At 45.0% G+C, this 19,251-nt stretch overlaps 1 protein-coding gene across 1 annotated transcript in view; it reads left to right on the plus strand.

Moving 5' to 3' along the window:
* HELZ2 (helicase with zinc finger 2) overlaps positions 1 to 19,251 on the plus strand; it is a 65,390-nt gene that overhangs the window by 14,040 nt on the left and 32,099 nt on the right. The window contains exons 2-8 of the mRNA XM_070941835.1: positions 4,673 to 5,741; positions 7,795 to 7,978; positions 11,193 to 11,300; positions 12,138 to 12,661; positions 13,740 to 14,372; positions 16,143 to 16,926; positions 18,805 to 18,880. Of these exons, the coding sequence (XP_070797936.1) occupies positions 4,744 to 5,741; positions 7,795 to 7,978; positions 11,193 to 11,300; positions 12,138 to 12,661; positions 13,740 to 14,372; positions 16,143 to 16,926; positions 18,805 to 18,880 (3,307 nt within the window). The 5' untranslated portion in view covers positions 4,673 to 4,743. The remainder of the gene's footprint in view (positions 1 to 4,672; positions 5,742 to 7,794; positions 7,979 to 11,192; positions 11,301 to 12,137; positions 12,662 to 13,739; positions 14,373 to 16,142; positions 16,927 to 18,804; positions 18,881 to 19,251) is intronic.

Genomic DNA, 19,251 nt, shown 5'->3' on the forward strand with positions numbered 1-19,251 from the left:
CACAAAGAAGAGGGAGGTCAACCTATTCTCCAAAGCACCTGAAAGTCGGACAAGAATCAAGGGATGGAAACCAGAAAGAATCAAGGAGAGAATCAACCTGGAAATAAGGAGAGGTTTTCTGTCAGTGAGAGCAATGAACCGGTGGAACAACTTGCCTCCAGAAGTTGGGAATGCTCCAACACCTGAAGTTTTTAAGAAGAGATCAGACAACCATTTGTCTGCAATGGTATAGGGTTTCCTATTTGAGCAGATCACTGGAAGATCTCCAACGTCCCTTCCAACTGTGTTATTTATGTTTATCTGCCTGCCTGCCTGCCTGCCTGCTTGTCTGCCCATCCATCCATCCAACCATCCAGTGGTGAAATCCAATTTTTTTTACTACCGGTTCTGTGGGAGTGGCTTGGTGGGCGTGGTGTGGCTTGGTAGGCATGGCTTGGTGGGCGTGGCAGGGGAAGGATACTGCAAAATCTCCATTCCCAACCCAGTCCTGGGGGAAGGATATTGCAAAATCTCCATTCCCACCCCATTCTGAGGCCAGCCAGAGGTGGTATTTGCCAGTTCTCCGAACTACTCAAAATTTCCATTACTGGTTCTCCGAACTGCTCAAAATTTCTGCTACTGGTTCTCCAGAACCTGCTGGATTTCACCCCTGCATCCATCCATCCATTCATCTATCCATCTCTATCATCTAATATCTATCCATTTCTCTCCTCCCTCTCTCTCTATCGCTAGCTAGTTCCATGATAGCAGTCTTCCAATATTTGAAGGGCTGCCCCAAAGAAGGGGGAGGGGGGCAACCTATTCTCCAAAGTACCTGAAGGCAAAACAAGAAGCAACGGATGGAAACTAATCAAGGAGAGAAGCGACCTGGAAATAAGGAGAGATTTTTTGACAGTGAGAAAAATTAACTAGCGGAGCGGCTTGCCTCCAAAAGTTATGGATGTTCCAAGACTAGACAGCTACTTGTCTGAAATGGTACAGGGTCTCCAGCTTGAGAAGGGGGCTGGATTAAAAGACCTCCAAGGTCCCTTCCAAGCTTGTTGTTCTGTTATTTTTAGCCGAGCCAGAAAGAAAATCCCATTTTGCTCAGATTTCAAAACTGTATGTTAGTCTATGTTTGGGCTGCACTTCAGTCTGGTTTGAGATTCATCCTTGAGTCATGGTGTTTTGATTCTCCAGGAAATCTCTAGAGAATTTTACTCTTTTTTTTTTCTTCTTCTGAGAATAAGACCTTCAAAGGCTTTCCTGCTTTTGGTGCTCTGCAGATATATGTGATTACATCAACCATTGTTCCCCAGCTGGTGTCCCTAGTATAGCTGGCATATAGCCAATATTTAATCAGTTAGGCCATGATGGGATTCGGCAGGTGGTGGCGCTGTGTGTTTGTAAACCCAGCCGGTGTCTCTTGAAAGCCGCAATTTGTGGCTTGAGGCATATTTTTATCGGTAGAGGTAGTCCTTGACTTAGGACCAGTTTCCATTGAAAGCAAGGCAGTTGTTTCTGCTCATTTTATGACTGTTTTTGACACAGTCGTTAAGTGAATCACTGCCGTTGTTAAATTAGTATCACGGTGGTTAAATGAATCGGGCTTCTGAATTGACTTTGCTCATCAGAAGATTGCAAAAGGTGATCACATGATCCTGGGATACTGCAGCTGCCAAGCGTCTGAATTTTGATCACAAGACCACTGCAACGGTCGTAAGTGTGAAAACTGGCTATAAGCCACTTTTATCAGTACCGTTTGAATGGTGACCAAACAAATGATTGTAAGTTGAGGACTATCTGTATTTGATTAGCTTTTTCCTTAGGAATACTTACAATGGCAGTAGACTTTTTTTTAAAAAAAATTGATTTATATGCCGCCCTTCTCCGGAGACTCAGGGCGGCTTACAATGCGTTAAGCAATAGCCTTCATCCTTTTGTATATTTATACAAAGTCAGCTTACTGCCCCCACAGTCTGGGTCCTCAATTTACCCACCTTAGAAAGGATGGAAGGCTGAGTCGACCTTGAGCCTGGTAAGAATTGAACTCGCAGTAATTGCAGGCAGCTGGATGTTAAATGCTGCCTTAGGAGGCATTAGCCCCCTATGCCACTCAGGCTCCTTAAACAGACTTACAGCTGTTTGTTTAGTGACCATTCAAAGTTACAGCAACACTGAAAAAAGTGACTTAGAGTATGACCGTTTTTCACACTTACAACCCTTGCAGCATCCCCATGGTCAAAATTCAGACACTTGGCATTTTTCATATTTATGACGGTTGCACTGTCCCGGGGTCATGTGATCCACTTTTTCAACCTTTTGACAAGCAAAGTCAATAGGGAAGCCAGATTCACTTAACAACCAGGTTACTAACTAAACAACTGCAAGGATTCACTTAACAACTGTGGCAAGAGAAGTCCTAAAATGGGGCAAAAAACTCAGTTAACTGTCTCGCTCAGCAACAGAAATTTGGGGCTCAATTGTGGTTGTAGACTTGAGGATCTACGTGTAGTAAAAATTTATTGGATTGTCTGACTTTTTCCTAATTTGGCCTACCTTGCAGGGTTGTCAGTAACCATGGAACAGACATGTTTCCTAGGGCCTCAATCACTGGACTTTTTAAAGCAACAGTTGGACAGCCATTTCTGAGGATTCCTTCTCTAGGCAAGGGTTGGACTAGAGGACCTCCAAGGTCCCTTCCAACCCTGTGTTTCAATAAATCTTTTTTTTTTTTTCCATAGTGGGGCCATTAAGGAACCTCGGAGTAATACGTTTTATTGTTAACTTCGAGTACTGTTGTTTTTAGAGGCCAATATTTTGAAAATCGGTTTCACTTTCTCCTTTTCCTGCAGCTGTTATTATCAGCTTCAAGGTTGGGTTGACCCTTTCCTGTTATTGGGTGTTCTTATATTTCTTCATTGTGGCTGGTTAATTTACTGCAATAAATAAATAAAATGCGTAGAGTACAGTAAATAAGACACCAAGTGGTCAAGGACAGGCCAAGGATAAAATGATAATGAATGCCTTTCCAAGGCTTGGTGTGCTTGTAACTTTGGGTTGGGGCCCTTGGTTCTCTCTGAGCTTAGTTTTTTTTTTCTTGCAGGCTTTTCATGACCCAACCAGCACTGATGATGTTACCCAGTTGGGTTATGAAATGTCTGCAAGAAAACAGCTAAGACCCCCCTCCCCCCTCTTCTCCACAAACTCCACTTCTTCTGCAACTGATGATGTTACCTAGTTGCTTCATGAAACTTTTGCAAGAAGACCCCAGATGGTCCCCAGATATTCATCGAGCCCACAATCCTCCTCCTCTTCCTCCTCCTCCTACCAATGATGGTAACTCTCTGAAAGAGAGAGCACCAAGGACCCCGCAATTCAACCCTGAGCTAAAAATATTCTCTTCTGTTAGTAACTTCGGGGTCTCTTGCCTCTCTTCCTTTTAAATTTAGATGGAACATCTCAGTTGGGGTTCTCCATGTCCTATATAGCTCCATTTCTTTGTTTTAAGGCTGGCTCTACCACCATAGAAGTCTTTTTCTGAAGGGACAAGTCATGTACCCCAGGAACCCCTGTAGCATTCATGACATGTTTTCAATGTTTCAAATGCACCCCTGGGTTAAACAGTGGGCAGATCCTTGCACTAACTCTTGTCGTAAATACAGTGTGGCTGCCAAGTGGCCAAATTGTGATCACTTGACCATGGGGATGCTGCAACGGTCATGAGTGTGAAAAACGGTCATAAATATATAATTTATTGGCTGCCCATTTTACCACGGCATTATTCCAAGGCATAGCTGGGCTGTTCTGAACTTGCCTTTAGTGAGCAATTTCATCCACTGACTCTTGTCCCAAAGGTAGGTTTTCCAAAAGGCGACTGGATTTTATTTGGGTTTTTTTTTTCTTGAAAAGGTGTCGCTTCTCAACCAAGAAGCTTCTCCAGTTCTAACATGTGTCAGAACCTCAGAGTTAGAACTGAAGAAGCTTCTGGAATGAGAAGCAAAAAATGCAAGAAAGTCCAGTTGCCATTTGGAAAAGCATCTTTGGGACAACCATGACCTGGATGATTGGGGGGGGGGGAGGAAAGAACATATGGAATGGGATAGGATAGGAAGGGATGGGATGGGATAGGATAGAGTTAGAATGGAATGGAATAGAAAAAATGGAATAGAATAGAAAATATAGGCTAGGCTAGGCTACAGTAGAAAAAGAATAGAATAGAATAGAATTAGAATAGAATAGAAATAATAGAATAGAATAGAATAGAATAGAATAGAATAGAATAGAATAGAATAGAATAGAATAGAATTCTTTATTGGCCAAGTGTGATTGGACTACACTGTGATTGGACTATGCACTGAATACAAAGGAATTTGTATTCAGTGCATAAGCTCTCGGTGTACATATAAGCAATAAAGTGATATGATTATAAAATACTAATAGGAGCACTTAAGAGGAAAGATGAGAAGGATAATAGTAACATAGCCCTAATACATGGGTAAATATCCTTAAACATAAGACAGTGCTGTGGTGTTTAGCAGAGTAATGGCACAGGAAAAATAAACCTGTCTCTCTGTCTGGTTGTTTTGGCATGCCAGTAGACAATCTGCAATATTGCAATGCACAATTGACAAAAAAAATAGGCAATCTCCACATACATCCTCTGACTCTCTAATTGTTCTTATTTCTGCAGGCTGGGGGACTCCAACGCCCTCTCGCTGAGTGTCTGCAACCCCACCTCCATTTGCGTCCTCAGATGACAAAATGCCGCACCTGAATGGGATGGTTTCCGGGCCGCTGGACGGCCTGCTGAGCCAGGTGTCCCTCCACCTCGCCTGCTCCAAGTGCAGCCACAGAGAGAACGAGAGCACCTACCTGCTGAAGGAGGTGGACCACCACTGCATGATGGAAATCTTGCTGGCCAAGTGCAAGGGGACGAGAGGCAGCCAGTGGCGCAAAGTGGACAGGAGACCTTCCTTCCCTAACCCGGCTTTCTATGACATCTGCTGGCATTACGTGGCTGGCTTGGGCTGCACCAAACACCGCAACTCCTGCACCTTCGCCTGGAGCCCAGAGGAGGTGATCGTCTGGACGTTCGAGAGGAAGTACAACATGGACAGGCACGTGTTGAAGTGGCTGGTGAAACAGGCCCAATTGGGCGTCAAGCCCAGCGCCCAGCCGAAGCCCAATGATCTCAACAACCCGGAAGAAATCCTCAGTGAGTTTGGGGGTTATTTTCAGGAGATCTGCGGGCCTTGTTTTTATAGCCGTCCCCAACGGATTTCTCCCAAGGGCTCCGCTCACAATTGCAAGAACCATTGGGGCTTCATTTTGGTCCACGTGATCGCTGACGGTAAGAAAAAAGAGCAATATATCGAGATTCGGCCCTGTCCGGCAAGCCGCAGGCACTTCTCGTACTGTCCGTCCCTCTCAGCTGGCAGGTCCTGCTGGAATAACTCTCAGTCCTGCAGTTTCGCCCACAGCGATGTGGAATTGACCATCTGGAAGGCAGAGCAAAGTCGAGGCTTGGACCGCACTACCTTGCTGCGCCCGGTGGTGGAGGAGACGGCGAGCCCACCGGATGCCGCGCCGCAATATCAGTTCTACTGCCGGGTGTGTCTGGTGACCTGCGATTCCCAGCAGAGCTTCGAGAACCACTGCTCATCTGTGGAGCACACGCAGCTGATCGCCACCGACACGCTGACCGAGTGGAATTATCGCGCCCCTCCGTACGATCCAAAGACCTTTGCTCTTTGCAGCCGGTAAGCGGGACAGATTTAAGAGATTTTTTGCTTTTGAGAACCAGACGTTGGGTTCAGGTTTATGGGTAGCATTTGGAGTTTGCTCCCGGTTCTTTTTGGCTTTGTCTAATGAGAAAGCTGACATCTGCACCCGTTGTTAACTTTACAGGTAGTCCTCAACTTACAACCATTCATTTAGTGACTGTTCGAAGTTAAAGCAGCACTGAAAAAAGTGACTTAGGGTCTTTTTATGACCGTTGGCATGTCCCAGGGTCATGTGATCACCCTTTGACAAGAAAAATCAATGGGGAAGTCAGATTGACATAACAACCGTTTTACTAATCTAACAACTGCAGTGACTCATGTAACGGCTGTGGCAAGAATTGTCGTAAAATGGGGGAAACTCATCAAACAACTGTTCTTGCTTAGGAACAGAAATTTTGGGCTCAACTGTGGTCGTAAGTCAAGGAATACCTATAGTGCCAGTACTGTAGTAATAAGCACCTTGGGTGCAATCCACAAATATCTGAAGCACCACCTCAAATAGTCACTAAGCAATCGGTCATAAGTTGGGGACCACTGTAATGACATTTTGGCTTCAGCATGAATCTATGCAGGAAGCATAATTCCTAATCAGTTTCTCCTCAAAAAGAGATGCAGATTTGAGGGGTCCTTGGTGCTCTCTGAGCCTGCTTGTTTTCTTGCAGACGTTTCATTACCAAACTAGGTAACATCATCAGTGCTAGTAAGGAGTGGGGTTTGCGGTCAGTTTATATTCTGGTGTCTTGCCTGTCTGGGTGGGTGGGGGGGCAGTCTTAGAGATGCTTAGATATTTTCCATCCAGCTGTGCAGTTGATTGGAGGTTTGTACCTGACACTCATAGGCCTGCAGGCACACCTCCACCAAAGAACAACATTTCTTCTTGCATGAATGCCTACAACAGTATGCCCTACATACCAGTGTCAGGTACAAACCTCCAATCAGCTGCACAGCTGGATGGAAAATAGCCCAAGAAAGTGGGCGAAAAATGATACGGCTCAGGATCACAGACGCACACCTCAGATTAAACAAATATCTGCACATCAGTATAGATCAGGGGTGTCAAACTCAAGGCCTACGGGCCGGATCCAGCCCACTGGGTGCTTAGTTCTGGCCCGTGGGACCGCCCTGGGAACAGTGAAGGATCGGCCTGCGGTGCCTCTGCCAGCGAAAACGGAGCTCGGGAGGGCTATGTGCGGCCCTCCCAGGCTCCATTTTCGCTGGCAGAGGGCTAGGAAAACAAACTAAAAACAAAACAAAATGAGAAATGTTTCCCGTTTTGCATTTGAGCATCCAAGAAGGGACAGGAAAGGAGAAAGAGGAAGAGGAAAGACAAAGAAAAAGAAGGGAAGAAGGGAAGAGAGAAGAAAGGGGAATGAAGAGGGAGGGAGGGAAGGAGGGAGGGAGGAAGGAAGGAAGGAAGGAAGGAAGGAAGGAAGGAAGGAAGGAAGGAAGGAACAAAAGAAGGAGATTATAATGAGAGTGAGGGAGGGTCTGAGGGAAGTCCTGCCTTAGCCCCTGGCCACCACAGGTGCCCCCGACACGAGTGACGTTGAGCTGGCCATGCCCCCCCCCAGTCATATCCCCCTGCCTGCCTCTCCCCGAGGTCAAACACAACCCTAATGGGGTCCTCAATGAAATCAAGTTTGACACCCCTGGTATAGATTAACTCTAAGGTCAACTTTAGACCAACAATCAAGTAAGCATTATCCCAATCAAGAAACTGTCAACAAACGGTCAGCAAACAGCCCAACCAAAGAATCTCTAAGACCGCCCCCCACCCACACAGACAGGCAAGACACCAGAATATAAACTGGCGGCAAACAGCACTCCTTATTAGCACTGATGATGTTACCTACTTGGGTAATAAAACATCTGCAAGAAAACAAGCAGGCTCAGAGAGCATTAAGGACCCCTCATGTCAACCCTGAGCTGCAAATATTCTTCATGAGGCATAGATTTCTCCGTCTCCTTAAATGTACCTCCAAGCCTTTATCACTGATCAATTTTTTGTCTTTTTATCTCTACGCTTCAGACCAGACGTTTGTGAATATGGGCAGGATTGTGCTGGGGCGCATTCAGTCCAGGAATTGGAAGAGTGGATCCAGCGGGCAAAAATTGCCGAGAGGAAGAAGAAGACAGCCAAGCAGGACGGCCTCTTAGCTTACCAAGATCGGCTTCTTGCCGAGTACCAATCGAGCCACAACGAAGTCTTAATTGTAAGTTGGGGACGCTAAGCTGATATGCGTGTGGTTTGTGGCATGGAAAACTTGTATTTGTGGTAAGAGAGGGAGCCTTCTAGATATTTTGCTTTTGTGCAGCTCAAAAACATGGGGTAAAAGTCACGGGCTTGCCTTGCTTGTGGAGTTGAGCATTCAGGTATGCCGGTCTTGTCTCTAGAGGTTAAGTCAATATCTTAGGGCAGTGTTGGTGAACCTTTTCGGCACTGAGTGCCGAAACGTGAGCATGCGCGGGGGAAGCACCAGAATCCGGAAGAGCAGTTCCCCGGCATGCACGTGCCAGAAACTGGGAAAGCAGCTCCCCGGCGCGCATGCAAGAGCCTTGGTGGCGCAGCAGATTAAAGCACTGTTAAGTAACACCAGCTGCCTGCAATTACTGCAAGTTCAAATCTCACCAGGCTCAGGGTTGACTCAGCCTTCCATCCTTTTGAAGATAGGTAAAATGAGGACCCGGATTGTGGGGGCAATAAGCTGACTTTGTATAAAAAAGAACACCGCTTGAGGGGGCCGAAAGCCCTACTAAGCAGGTATATACAAAAGCATGAAGGCTATTGCTTAACGCATTGTAAGCCGCCCTGAGTCTCCAGAAAAGGGCGGCATATAAATCGAACCAATAAATAAATAAATAAATGGGCAACAGCTGACGTGCCTGGAGAGATGGCTCTACGTGCCACATCCGGCATGCGTGCCATAGGTTCGCCACCACGGTCTTAGGGCAAAGATCTTTTCCTTAGGCAACTGATTGCTTAAGAATTCCCTAGGCCTAGAGGAAACTTTTTCTGACTTGGAAACTTTAAGATAGGTGCACTTAAATTCCCAATTGCTGGGGAATTCTGGGAACTGAAGTCCATCCCTGTTAAAGCATGTAGGCTAAGGAATTCTGGGAGTTGAAGTCCACCCATCTTAAAAGGTTAAGAAACACTGCCCTAAAGCAACACACAACATACTAAACACAACTGCCACATGATGCCATAGAATTATTACAGGAAGATACTATTTTAATGAAACATGTCTCGTGCAGGATTGGCTGGGAATGACAGAAGTTGAAATTCAACATAGCCAAGGGTGTCCAAAGAGGAAAACCGAGTTTCCAATATTTTTCTGGCACCAATTCAGATGTTTGTTTGTAAAGTCACAAAATCAATCTTTTCCCCCAGGGCTTTGAGATACAATTAATTAATCATTTGTTATGGCGTGAGTTGGTGAAAAGTGCATATTTGTCATCTTTTATTAGTTTGGGAATTTTATATTCTCCGTCTACAAGATTTGTTTTGTCTTGCAAGCTGCAGGTGTTGGTCCCCCCACTGCCGAAGTATAGCATATAAATAGAATGCATGCACATGACCTCATTGTGGCTTGCATCAGATACCTGAGGTTGACCGATTTTGCATATCACATATCAACTTATGACCACAATTGAGCCCAAAATTTATGTTGTTAAGTGAGAAATTTGTTAAGTGAGTTTTGCCCCATTTTTATGACCTTTCTTGTCACAGTTGTTAAATTAATCACTGCAGTTGTTAAATTAGTAACACAGTTGTTAAGTGAATCTGGTTTACTCATTGACTTTGCTTGTCGGAAGGTTGCAAAAGGTGATCACACAACCCCAGGACACTGCGACCGTCATAAATATGAGCCAGTTGTCAAGCATCTGAATTCTGTTCACGTGGTTGTGGGGATGCTGCAACAGTCATAAGTGTAAAAGACGGTAATGTCACTTTTTTCAGTGATGTTGTAACTTCGAACGGTCACTAAGCGAACTGTTGTATGTCAAGGACTACCTGTATTGAGTTCATATTTATCTCTCACTTGACAAGGAATGATTCCACAGAATACATCAAAGTAAAGCGAATTTTACCTTTTGGACTTACAATCCTTAGCAACTGTTTGAAGTTATAACCACATTACTCACAACAAATCCTCTCACTTATGGCCGTCACAGCATCCCCATGGTCATGTGATCAAAATTTGAGCGCATGTATTTATGTACATGTACATTTATGTATTAACCGACATGTATTTATGACAGTTGTAGTGTCCCAGGATCAAGCGATCACCTTTTGTGACCTTCCCAGTTGAGTTCTGACAAACAAAGGCAATGGGGGAGCCCGATTCACTTAACAACCATCTGGTTCACTTAAGAGCTGCAGCAATTCTCTTAACAACCATGGCAAGCAAGGTTGTAAAATTGGGCACGGCTCACTTAACAATTGCCTTATTTAGTAATGGAAATTCTGGTCCCAGTTGTGGTCGTAAACTGAGGACTACCTGTTAAAGCATAGAATGACGTTGTACAGGGTGGAAACCTAAAGCTGCCTTCAAACAGAAGCTACAAATTCCGATTAAACACAGGTAAAATTGAAATTTGAGCACCACCCTACAATGTTGCAATAGCAATAGGACTTAGACTTATATACCGCTTCCCAGTGCTTTACAGCCCTCCCTAAGTAGTTTACAGAGCCAGCCTCTTGCCCCCAACAATCTGGGTCTTCATTTTACTGATCTTGGAAGGATGGAAGGCTGAGTCAATCTTGACCCGGTCAGGATCGAACTTCTTGGCTATGGGCAGAGTTTGCCTGCAATACTGCATTCTAACTACTGCGCCACCATGGCTCAGCTATGGAATAGAATTCAGTGCAATGTCACGATTGAGGTAGTTCCGGGATAAAATAGAACTTGATAAAACATAGGGGAACAAACCCATCAAGGCTATATTTAGCAGTCCATCTGCATTTGAAAGACAAAGGCCACTCTATTGAAGGCAGCAAAGTCCACATTTTAGACAGAGAGGATTGCTGGTTTGAAAGTGGGGTCAAAGAGGCCATCTATATCAAAATTGAACAGCCCTCCCTCAACAGAGGGGGAGGGATACGACATTATCTCCAGTCTACAACACAGTCCTTTCAACAGTTCTAAGAAAGCTCCACACCCATTTGCACCACTCAGGTGACCCTGAGACCCACAGATAAACCTTCAGGTGGCCTCAACGACTAGCTAAAATAATACAAATGACCAGCCATCTGCAAAGAGTATAACTCCTTCCATTCCCCACCAGAGCTGAAGAAGCTTCTTGGATGAGAAGCGAAGCATCTTCATAGAAAGTTGCCTCTTGAAAAAGCATCTTTTGGATAAAACGTGATCCCTTCCTTGCTTCTCCTGCCTTGTTTCCTCACCTTTTGGCTCTCCCCATCAGATTTCGGAGGCTGTAGATGGCGTGAAGGTCACGTGCAAGCAGCCACTCCGGATCCAGTCAGAGAACAAGAAGTTGCAATATGACTGGGTCTTCACCGTCCATTCCCAGGTAAGCTGGAAAGGCGAAATGCCGCGTAAAGGAAGGGACCTGTTTCTCCTTTGATGGGGCTCCTGGACTCTGCCCAGCTGCATTGCTTGCAATAGGGAGCCTGGCTAATGTCTTTGCTGGACACATGCATAGCTGCATGACGACTGCTGTCCTCATCCATGATTTGCTGAATGCACAGTGGTTGGCTGGGAATGCACAGTGGTTAGTCACAAACTAGCATTGAGAGGGGGAGGAAGGAAGGATGGAAGGAAGGAAGGAAGGAAAGAGATGGAAAGAAGGAATGAGAGAGAGGAAGAAAGGATGGATGGAAGGAAAGGGATGGAAAGAAGGAATGAGGAGCGGGATGGAGGGAGGATGGATGGATGGAGGGAGGATGGAAGAAGGAAAGAGGAGGAAGAGAGGGAGGAAGGAAGGGAGAAGGAGAGATGGAAAGAAGGAATGAGGGAGAGAGGAAGGAAGGAAGGAAACAAAAGAGATGGAAAGGAATGAGAGAAAGGAGGGAGGAATGGAAGGAAGGAAGGAAAACCCACCTACATTTGACTATTAGGAAGGAACCTTGGAGGTCTTCTAGTCCAACCTCCTGCTCAAGCAGGAGACCCTATGTGCCATTCCTTCCTCCTCCCTCAAAACTCTGCAGAGTTTCCCTTCTCCCCCTCTAATACCAAGGAGAAACAAGGTGGGGTTATCTTGAGTTTCTTTCTCACCTCCTTTTCCTTCCCAGGGCTGAGTAAAAAGTTTATCTAACTGTTCTTCCATTTCCATTTCAAGTTTACCTCTGACACCGAGGATCTTTTTTCCCTTGTTCTCGTTTACCCATATTTTCCTTTCCCATTTCAGGTGCCACTGATCCACGTGGCCCTATTAAAGAGAGTCCCAGGAGCCAACTTCTCCTTAGTTGTGCCGGGACAGGCTCAGCTTCTCACTTACGCTTCTGGAGACAGCTTCAAAACCGTACGAGCGTCTCCACCAGCCGTTGAGGTGAAAGTCCACTTGAAGAGTCACACCTTCGGGGTCTACGAGCAATGGCTGGTCTTTGATTTTGGCAGCCGGCCTGTCTTGGTTCAAAAGCTCTACGCCCGGGTGGGTCAGAAGGAAGCACCGTGGCGGGTGGATCCAGCCACTGAGTCTGTGAGCTGCTTTGTGCGCAGTGGGCGCTGGCACACTGGGAACCGCATAGTGGTGCCCAGCGTGGATCGCACGGAGAAGGACATGGAACTGCTGGCGAAGTACAAGGCCTCCTCCATCTCGATGGACTTCCAGCGAGGGGCAAGGGGCAAGCCCATCACCCGCGTCAACTACCGTGAAGAAATGCACAACTTCCTCTTCCGAGAAGAAGAAGCTCAGCAGCTTTTGATCTCCAAGTAAGTGGATCTCAACCCAACCAAGATTGGTGGGATAATGTTGACTTCAAAGTCTTCTCCCAACCAAAAGAAATTCCCTGTTTTTATCCCAGGGAGGAAGAACCAAGTTCTAACAATATCAATAGCAATAAAGGTGAATATTTGCAATATTTGTAAAATAGCAATAGCACTTAGACTTATATACCACTTTACAGTGCTTTACAGCCCTCTCTAAGCAGTTTACAGAGTCAGCCATCTTGCCCCCAACAATCTGGGTTTCATTTTACCAACCTAGGAAGGATGGAAGGCTGAGTCAACCTTGAGCCAGTGAGAATCAAACTCCTGGCAGTGGGCAGAGGTAGCCTGCAATACTGCATTCTAACCACTGTGCCACCACAGCTCTAATAGACGTGAATGCTTAAAGTTCCTTAAAGATGTGAAGACTACAGGCCCCAGAATTGTGAGGTGGGGAACCCACCGTCTCCTGGTGATTGATCCAAATCACTAGCTGGTTTTCATGCTTAAGTTGGAACTAGAACTCACGGTCTCCCGGTGATTGGTCCAAAGTCACCTGGGCGGCTTTCGTGCCTAAGGTGGAACTAGAACTCACTATCTCCTGATGATTGGCCCAAAATCACCAGTCAGCTTTCATGCCTAAAGTGGGTTTAGAATTTAAGGTGAGACTAGAACTCACCGTCTCCTGGTTTCTAATCCAGTGCCTTCACCACTAGATCAGACTGGTTCTCTTGAATTGCTGGAGAGAGCTGACAACACAACCTTCTTCTATCTCTTGATTGTTTACATTGACTTCCCCTTGCCCCAGCCTCCCGAAAATGTCTTGCAGACATGTAGGCTGGGGATAATGGGAACTATGTTCAAACATTACCAGAAGGGATGGCACCAGGCCACAGGGAGTGAAGCATCTAAGACCTAGAATTCCCACTCGTTTTGGAGGTGCAGTCCAACATAATTCGGTTTGGAGTGTGAGGACATTACGGAGAAATACAGGCAGAGAGGCCCGTTGTTCCTGTTGTTTTGTCTTCTCTTTTCCCCAGTTTCTTCTGCTCCTCTTCCCATGTCTGATCTTCTTCTGATCTAGGCTCAACTTGCATGCAACGGTCTCCTTGGTAAAGAGTGTGGAAGTCTTCCCATCGGGGCTGAAATTTGCTCTCCCAGAACAGCTCTATGCCCAGGTCCCGACACCTTACTCATTGACAGTGGACTCTGACGAAGGGTACCTGCTTCAACGCTCAGTCAGAACAGCCTTCCTCTCCCAAGATCCACCTGCCAACAACCGAGTTTATGAGGTCTCCATCGAGAAAGAAGCCCTCACTGAAAGGAGCATCTGTCTTCTCCTTCCCCGACGTTGCTGCATGGAACTGGGCCTCCAACCAGCCACGCTTGCCAAGATGGAAGTCCAGTTCCAAATGGACCACCTCCAATTCTGCCAATGGCACCAGGCTGTGGACAATTTATGGGATGTGAAGCTGGTCTTTCCAGATGTGACCACCTGCTCCATTCCACGTGGAACTTTGCAGGTGCCATGGGGGAACGCAAAGCAGAAACAAGCTCTTTGCTTCATCACTGGTCAGGTGACTGGTTTCTGTAGAACACCACCTCTTTTGATCTACGGACCATTTGGGACTGGGAAGACCTTCACATTAGCCAAGACTACCCTGGAGATCATCAAGAAGCCCCAGACACGTGTGCTTATCTGCACCCACACCAATAGGTAATCTTGGTTTGAAGTTTTATCAGCCTTTGACTGGAGGAGAGAAGTAAATATTTTGGTTTCTTCACAGGGTTAAGATTATTTTAAGGACAGCTATTAAAATTGAGAGCTGGGTTTGCACAATATGTGAACCAGATCCAGGTAAGTCCAGGAGGCTAAACTCATGTTAGTGTTAGATGCAAGATATCAAGAACCAGGATATAGTTCAAAAATACTACAAGTTTTGGTCGCTACAACATAAAAAAAAAATGTTGAGATTCTAGAAAAGGTATAGAAGAGCAACAAAGCTGATTAGGGGACTGGAGGCTAAAACAATAAAGAACGGTTGCTGAAATTGGGTATGTCTAATTTAATGAAAAAAAGGACTAGAGCAGGAGTCAGCAACCTTAAACACTCAAAAGAACCACTTGGACCTGTTTCCCACAGAAGAAAAACACACCGGGAGCCACAAAACCTGGGTGGGCGTGTCCAACTCGATGTCACTCACTCCCACCCAGTTACATGACCCCCCGCCACGCCTACCCAGCCACAAAATCATTCTCTATGTCTCTCTCCCCTCTCTCCCCTCTCTTTCTGTATCTCTGTCCCTCTCCCTATCTTCCCCTCTCTCCCCCCCCGTGTCTCTCTCCCTCTGTATCTTTCTCTCTCCCTCTCTTCCCCTCTGTCACCCCCTCTCTATGTATCACTCTGTATGTGTCTTTATGTCTCTCTCTCTCTCTCTCTCCCCCCCCCGTCTCTGTATGTGTGTATGTCTCTCTCCCCTCCCTTTGGGCGACCGTCCTCCTACTCCCCCCTTCCTCTAGTGACCTTCCTTCCTCTCCCAGCTGTGGCTGAGCTGGGAGCGTGCATACACATGGGGAGACCCTTCTCAAGCGAGTGCCAAAGCACCGCAAAGACGTGTGCAGGGTGGGCATCCGCTCACTTAAGGAGGGACTTAACAGGACCCGGTTTCTCTCCTGCACTAATGCTCCGGCCATCGCCTTGCCGTGTCATCCCCCACACCCGGCAGCTCTTTGGCTGAGGGTGGAGGGCGCCAACTCCAGCCCAAAGCGGCAGGAAGCGAAGGCTGCCTTATGCGCAAAGGTGACGTGAAGGCAAGTACAGGACCGCTTCGCTCCTGCAATCTCCGGCGACCCTCCTCCTCCTCTGTGACTTTCTGAGCAGCTGGGGCTGAGTCAGGAGCGTGCGCACGCGTGGGGAGGCCCTCCTCAAGCGAGCGCCAAAGCTCAGAAAAGGTGCACGCAGGGCAGGTAGCGGCTCGCTTAATGATATGTCATCCTTGTATAATGATGGCAACAGGGACTTGCCAGCATCAAGCAGTGTTGTCATGTGACATATTGCGTTATGGCTGTATCACTTAATTATGGAAATTCTGGTCCCAATTTACCATTGTACTTTGAGGACTATCTATAATACAAACAGATTTGAGTTAAAAAACACCAATTGTTGAGAAAGAAATTGGCCAGAACAGCAGTTTTTATTACCTAACTTCAGTTTTAGCTTTCTTAAGGGGGTCAAAAAAGATGGTAACCAGGATTGAAGCCCTGCCCCATTCTCACAAGTGTGGCACATACAACTCAGGAAAAGAAAGGATGGGGGTTCAATTGGGTAACTGGGGCTGCCGTTTTAACTCATTTTGAGTTAAAAATCCCCCTTCTTCCTTAGAGGGAAATAAAAACAATCAAGAATCCATGTGTCTATCTAACAAAGAATTTTGGGGAGATAATTGGAAATGTGGACAGCCCCTGTTGCAATGCCTTTCTTTTCCAGTGCGGCTGATATTTACATTCGCGAATACTTCCACAACTATGTCATCTCGTCACACCCTGAGGCTATTCCATTAAGGGTAAAATCCATTTACCGTTCCGTCAAGTCAACCGACCCCATTACTCTACGCTACTGCTGTCTCTCTCCGAGTGGAAATGAGTTTTGCCTGCCCACTAGAGAACAGATCGATCGCCACCGGATTGTCCTCACCACGTGCATGACCTCACGAGATCTTGGAGTGCCCTGTGGCTATTTCACCCACATCTTGATTGATGAAGCTGCCCAGATGTTGGAGTGCGAAGCTCTAGTCCCTCTCTCTCTGGCTAGTCTGAGAACCTTGATCATTCTGGCGGGGGACCATATGCAGAAGACCCCCAGGCTCTACTCATTGCACAAGGATGAGCAGTCCGCCGACTACACCCTGTTGAATCGCCTCTTCCAACATTACAAGAAGGAGCAGCATGAAGTGGCCACCAAGAGTAGAATCATCTTCAACGAGAACTATCGGTCTACTGCAGGAATCATTGAGTTTGTCTCCAAGCACTTCTACGTGGGCAGAGAAGATACCATCGGCGCCAAAGGCAATGTCCCTCCTCACCCGGAGTTCTATCCGCTCATGTTTTGTCACGTCTCCAGTAGTGCCGAGAAGGACAAATCCATGAGCTGGTACAACATCTCTGAGATTGAACAGATCATTGAGAAAGTGCAGGAAATGGATCAGAAATGGCCAGTTGAATGGGGGCAGAAGAACCTCAAGTCCATTTGCGTGGTCTCTTATGGCATACAGGTGAGGTGTCAAGGGCGTATATTGTTCTTACATTGTCCATTACGGGTAGTCTTCAACTTACAAGCACAATTGAGCCCAACATTTCTGTTGCCAACTGCTCTCTCTCCTGCTAATGTTCTCCCAAAACTGGTATTTTGGGTAGATAAGGCATCTGGGCCAGAGATCCCATGGAATCATCAAATAGCCAAGGGTAATCCTGTCCTTCAGGGATTTCTTGAGTCCCCTTATGGTATAAGGTTTCCTGCCTGAGCAGGAAGTTGGACTAGAAGACCTCCAAGGTCCCTTCCAACTGTATTATTCTAACTATTCTAACTTATAACTAAATTCTAACTTTTAAAAAGTTTAGACAGCCAGTTTGGCCTACTGGTGAAGATCCTTTCGTCTGTCAGCTCCAATCCAGGAGCCCTCAAGCAGTCGCATTCATGACAAACCATTTTATACCAAATTTATATTTGCTAATATAAATAAATATAAATATAAATAAACTCCCTTTATTTCTTTATCAGCAAATATAAATTTGATACACACACACACACACACACAATGTATGTGTATATATATATATATATATATATGTATGTATATATGTATGTATATATATATGTATGTATGTATGTATGTATGTATATATATTACAAGGGAAGAAAGAAAAAGGCGTTGACTTCTGACTCTTTTTAGCACGGTATAAGGTAACAACATTACACCCTCAATTTTTTACTTTTATATATTAGTATATAACTAGCTATTTCTGTAACAATCTATCTAAACAGCAAAACCAAAGTCAAAATTTCATTTTTTTTTCATCACAAGCTCAAAATCCAAAAGTTATAGCCAAATAAAAAACATAAATATAATCTCCTCTTTGAAGAGAACAATCAATTTAACCATTGCTGCTTTATCTTCCTTGCTATTGAAATAATATGTACTTCTATCTGCACTTAATTATCTTTACAAACTATCATCATTTTTATTAACAAAACTCACTATACTCTTTAGGTTTCTTTAATTGTAAAGGGAAAATATTTTTTTCATCCTTTTTTAAAAAACATTTCTAAAATTAAAACATTGTAATACATCTTTTTAAAACTTTCTCTTAGCATACATATTTTAAAGTTCACTTTCAGACCAATCAAATTCCAACTAACTCCAACTAATTCATTAACGTTAGATCACTCCCTCCAAGTTACCCTCATAAAATAATTATTTTTCTTCTTGTATACATACTTTTTAAAGCTTTTTAATTTTAATGTATTAAGGCTAATACATCTTTTTCTTTAACTTGCTCTTAAAATAGATACTTTCAAATACATTTTCAATAATATTTTACAAACTTTAGGAATTACTTAAGCATTGTATATAAAGGAAAATACGTTTTGAAATGGTTTTAGATTAAAACTTTCTTTCAATTACAAATATCAAACCGATGGAAATCTATCCTAATTCCAATTGACTCATTAAGTTTAAGTCACTCCTTCCAGCTTGTCTTCATGGAATAAAATCATTTTCTTCTCTGGAATGCTTGTTAAATAATTATAAAGCTTCTATTTTTCTCAAGGATTTCTTAACCTTGTTAATATCCATGAGGAAAAAGTCCCAAATTAGTCCTTTTAAAAGTTGCTCTTCTTTCAATTGTATTTGGAGACTTTTATTTAAACCACCATAATAAAAACTGGTATCAGATTTATATTCCAAAATTACAATTGACATTTATTGGTTCGATTTATATGCCGCCCTTCTCCGGAGACTCAGGGCGGTTTACAATGCGTTAAGCAATAGCCTTCATACTGTTGTATATACCTGCTTAGTAGGGCTTTTGGCCCCTCCTAAGCGGTGTTCTTTTTTTATACAAAGACATGCTGATACCTTTGATTTTTCCAGGTTAAATTTATCCGAGACAAGATGAGAAAAAAAGGCTTTTCAGAAGTGACCGTGGAGAGCTATGACAATCTTGCAGGTAAGGTCCCTGTTCCAATTTTACCTGCTGTTTAGAACACAGGTTCCCAACCCCCAGGCTGCGGCCCACAGCTGGGCTATGGTCTGTTCAGAACTGGGCTGCAGAAGCAGTGGGCGAGTGCAAGCTCATGTGCAGCTCCACTTAAGTATGCAGCAGGTGGGCGAGCACGCTCACACAGCTCCATTTGTGCAAGCAGCAGGCACGCGTGCCCGCCGTTTGCACAAATGGGCCTGCACATGCTTAATTGCCATTCGCATGGAACCATCACCACCCGCTGGGTGTTAGAATGACCTGAAAAGAGGGTCTCTTAAACTCTCAAAAGTAAGTTCCTGACATTGAGTTTCCTCATCACAAGTTCGTAGAAAGTGATT

The sequence above is a fragment of the Pituophis catenifer genome, unplaced genomic scaffold (assembly GCF_029215685.1).
Source record: "Pituophis catenifer annectens isolate HBS135680 unplaced genomic scaffold, rPitCat1.0.hap2 SCAF_3, whole genome shotgun sequence".
In the NCBI taxonomy this organism is placed as follows: Eukaryota; Metazoa; Chordata; class Lepidosauria; order Squamata; family Colubridae; genus Pituophis; species Pituophis catenifer.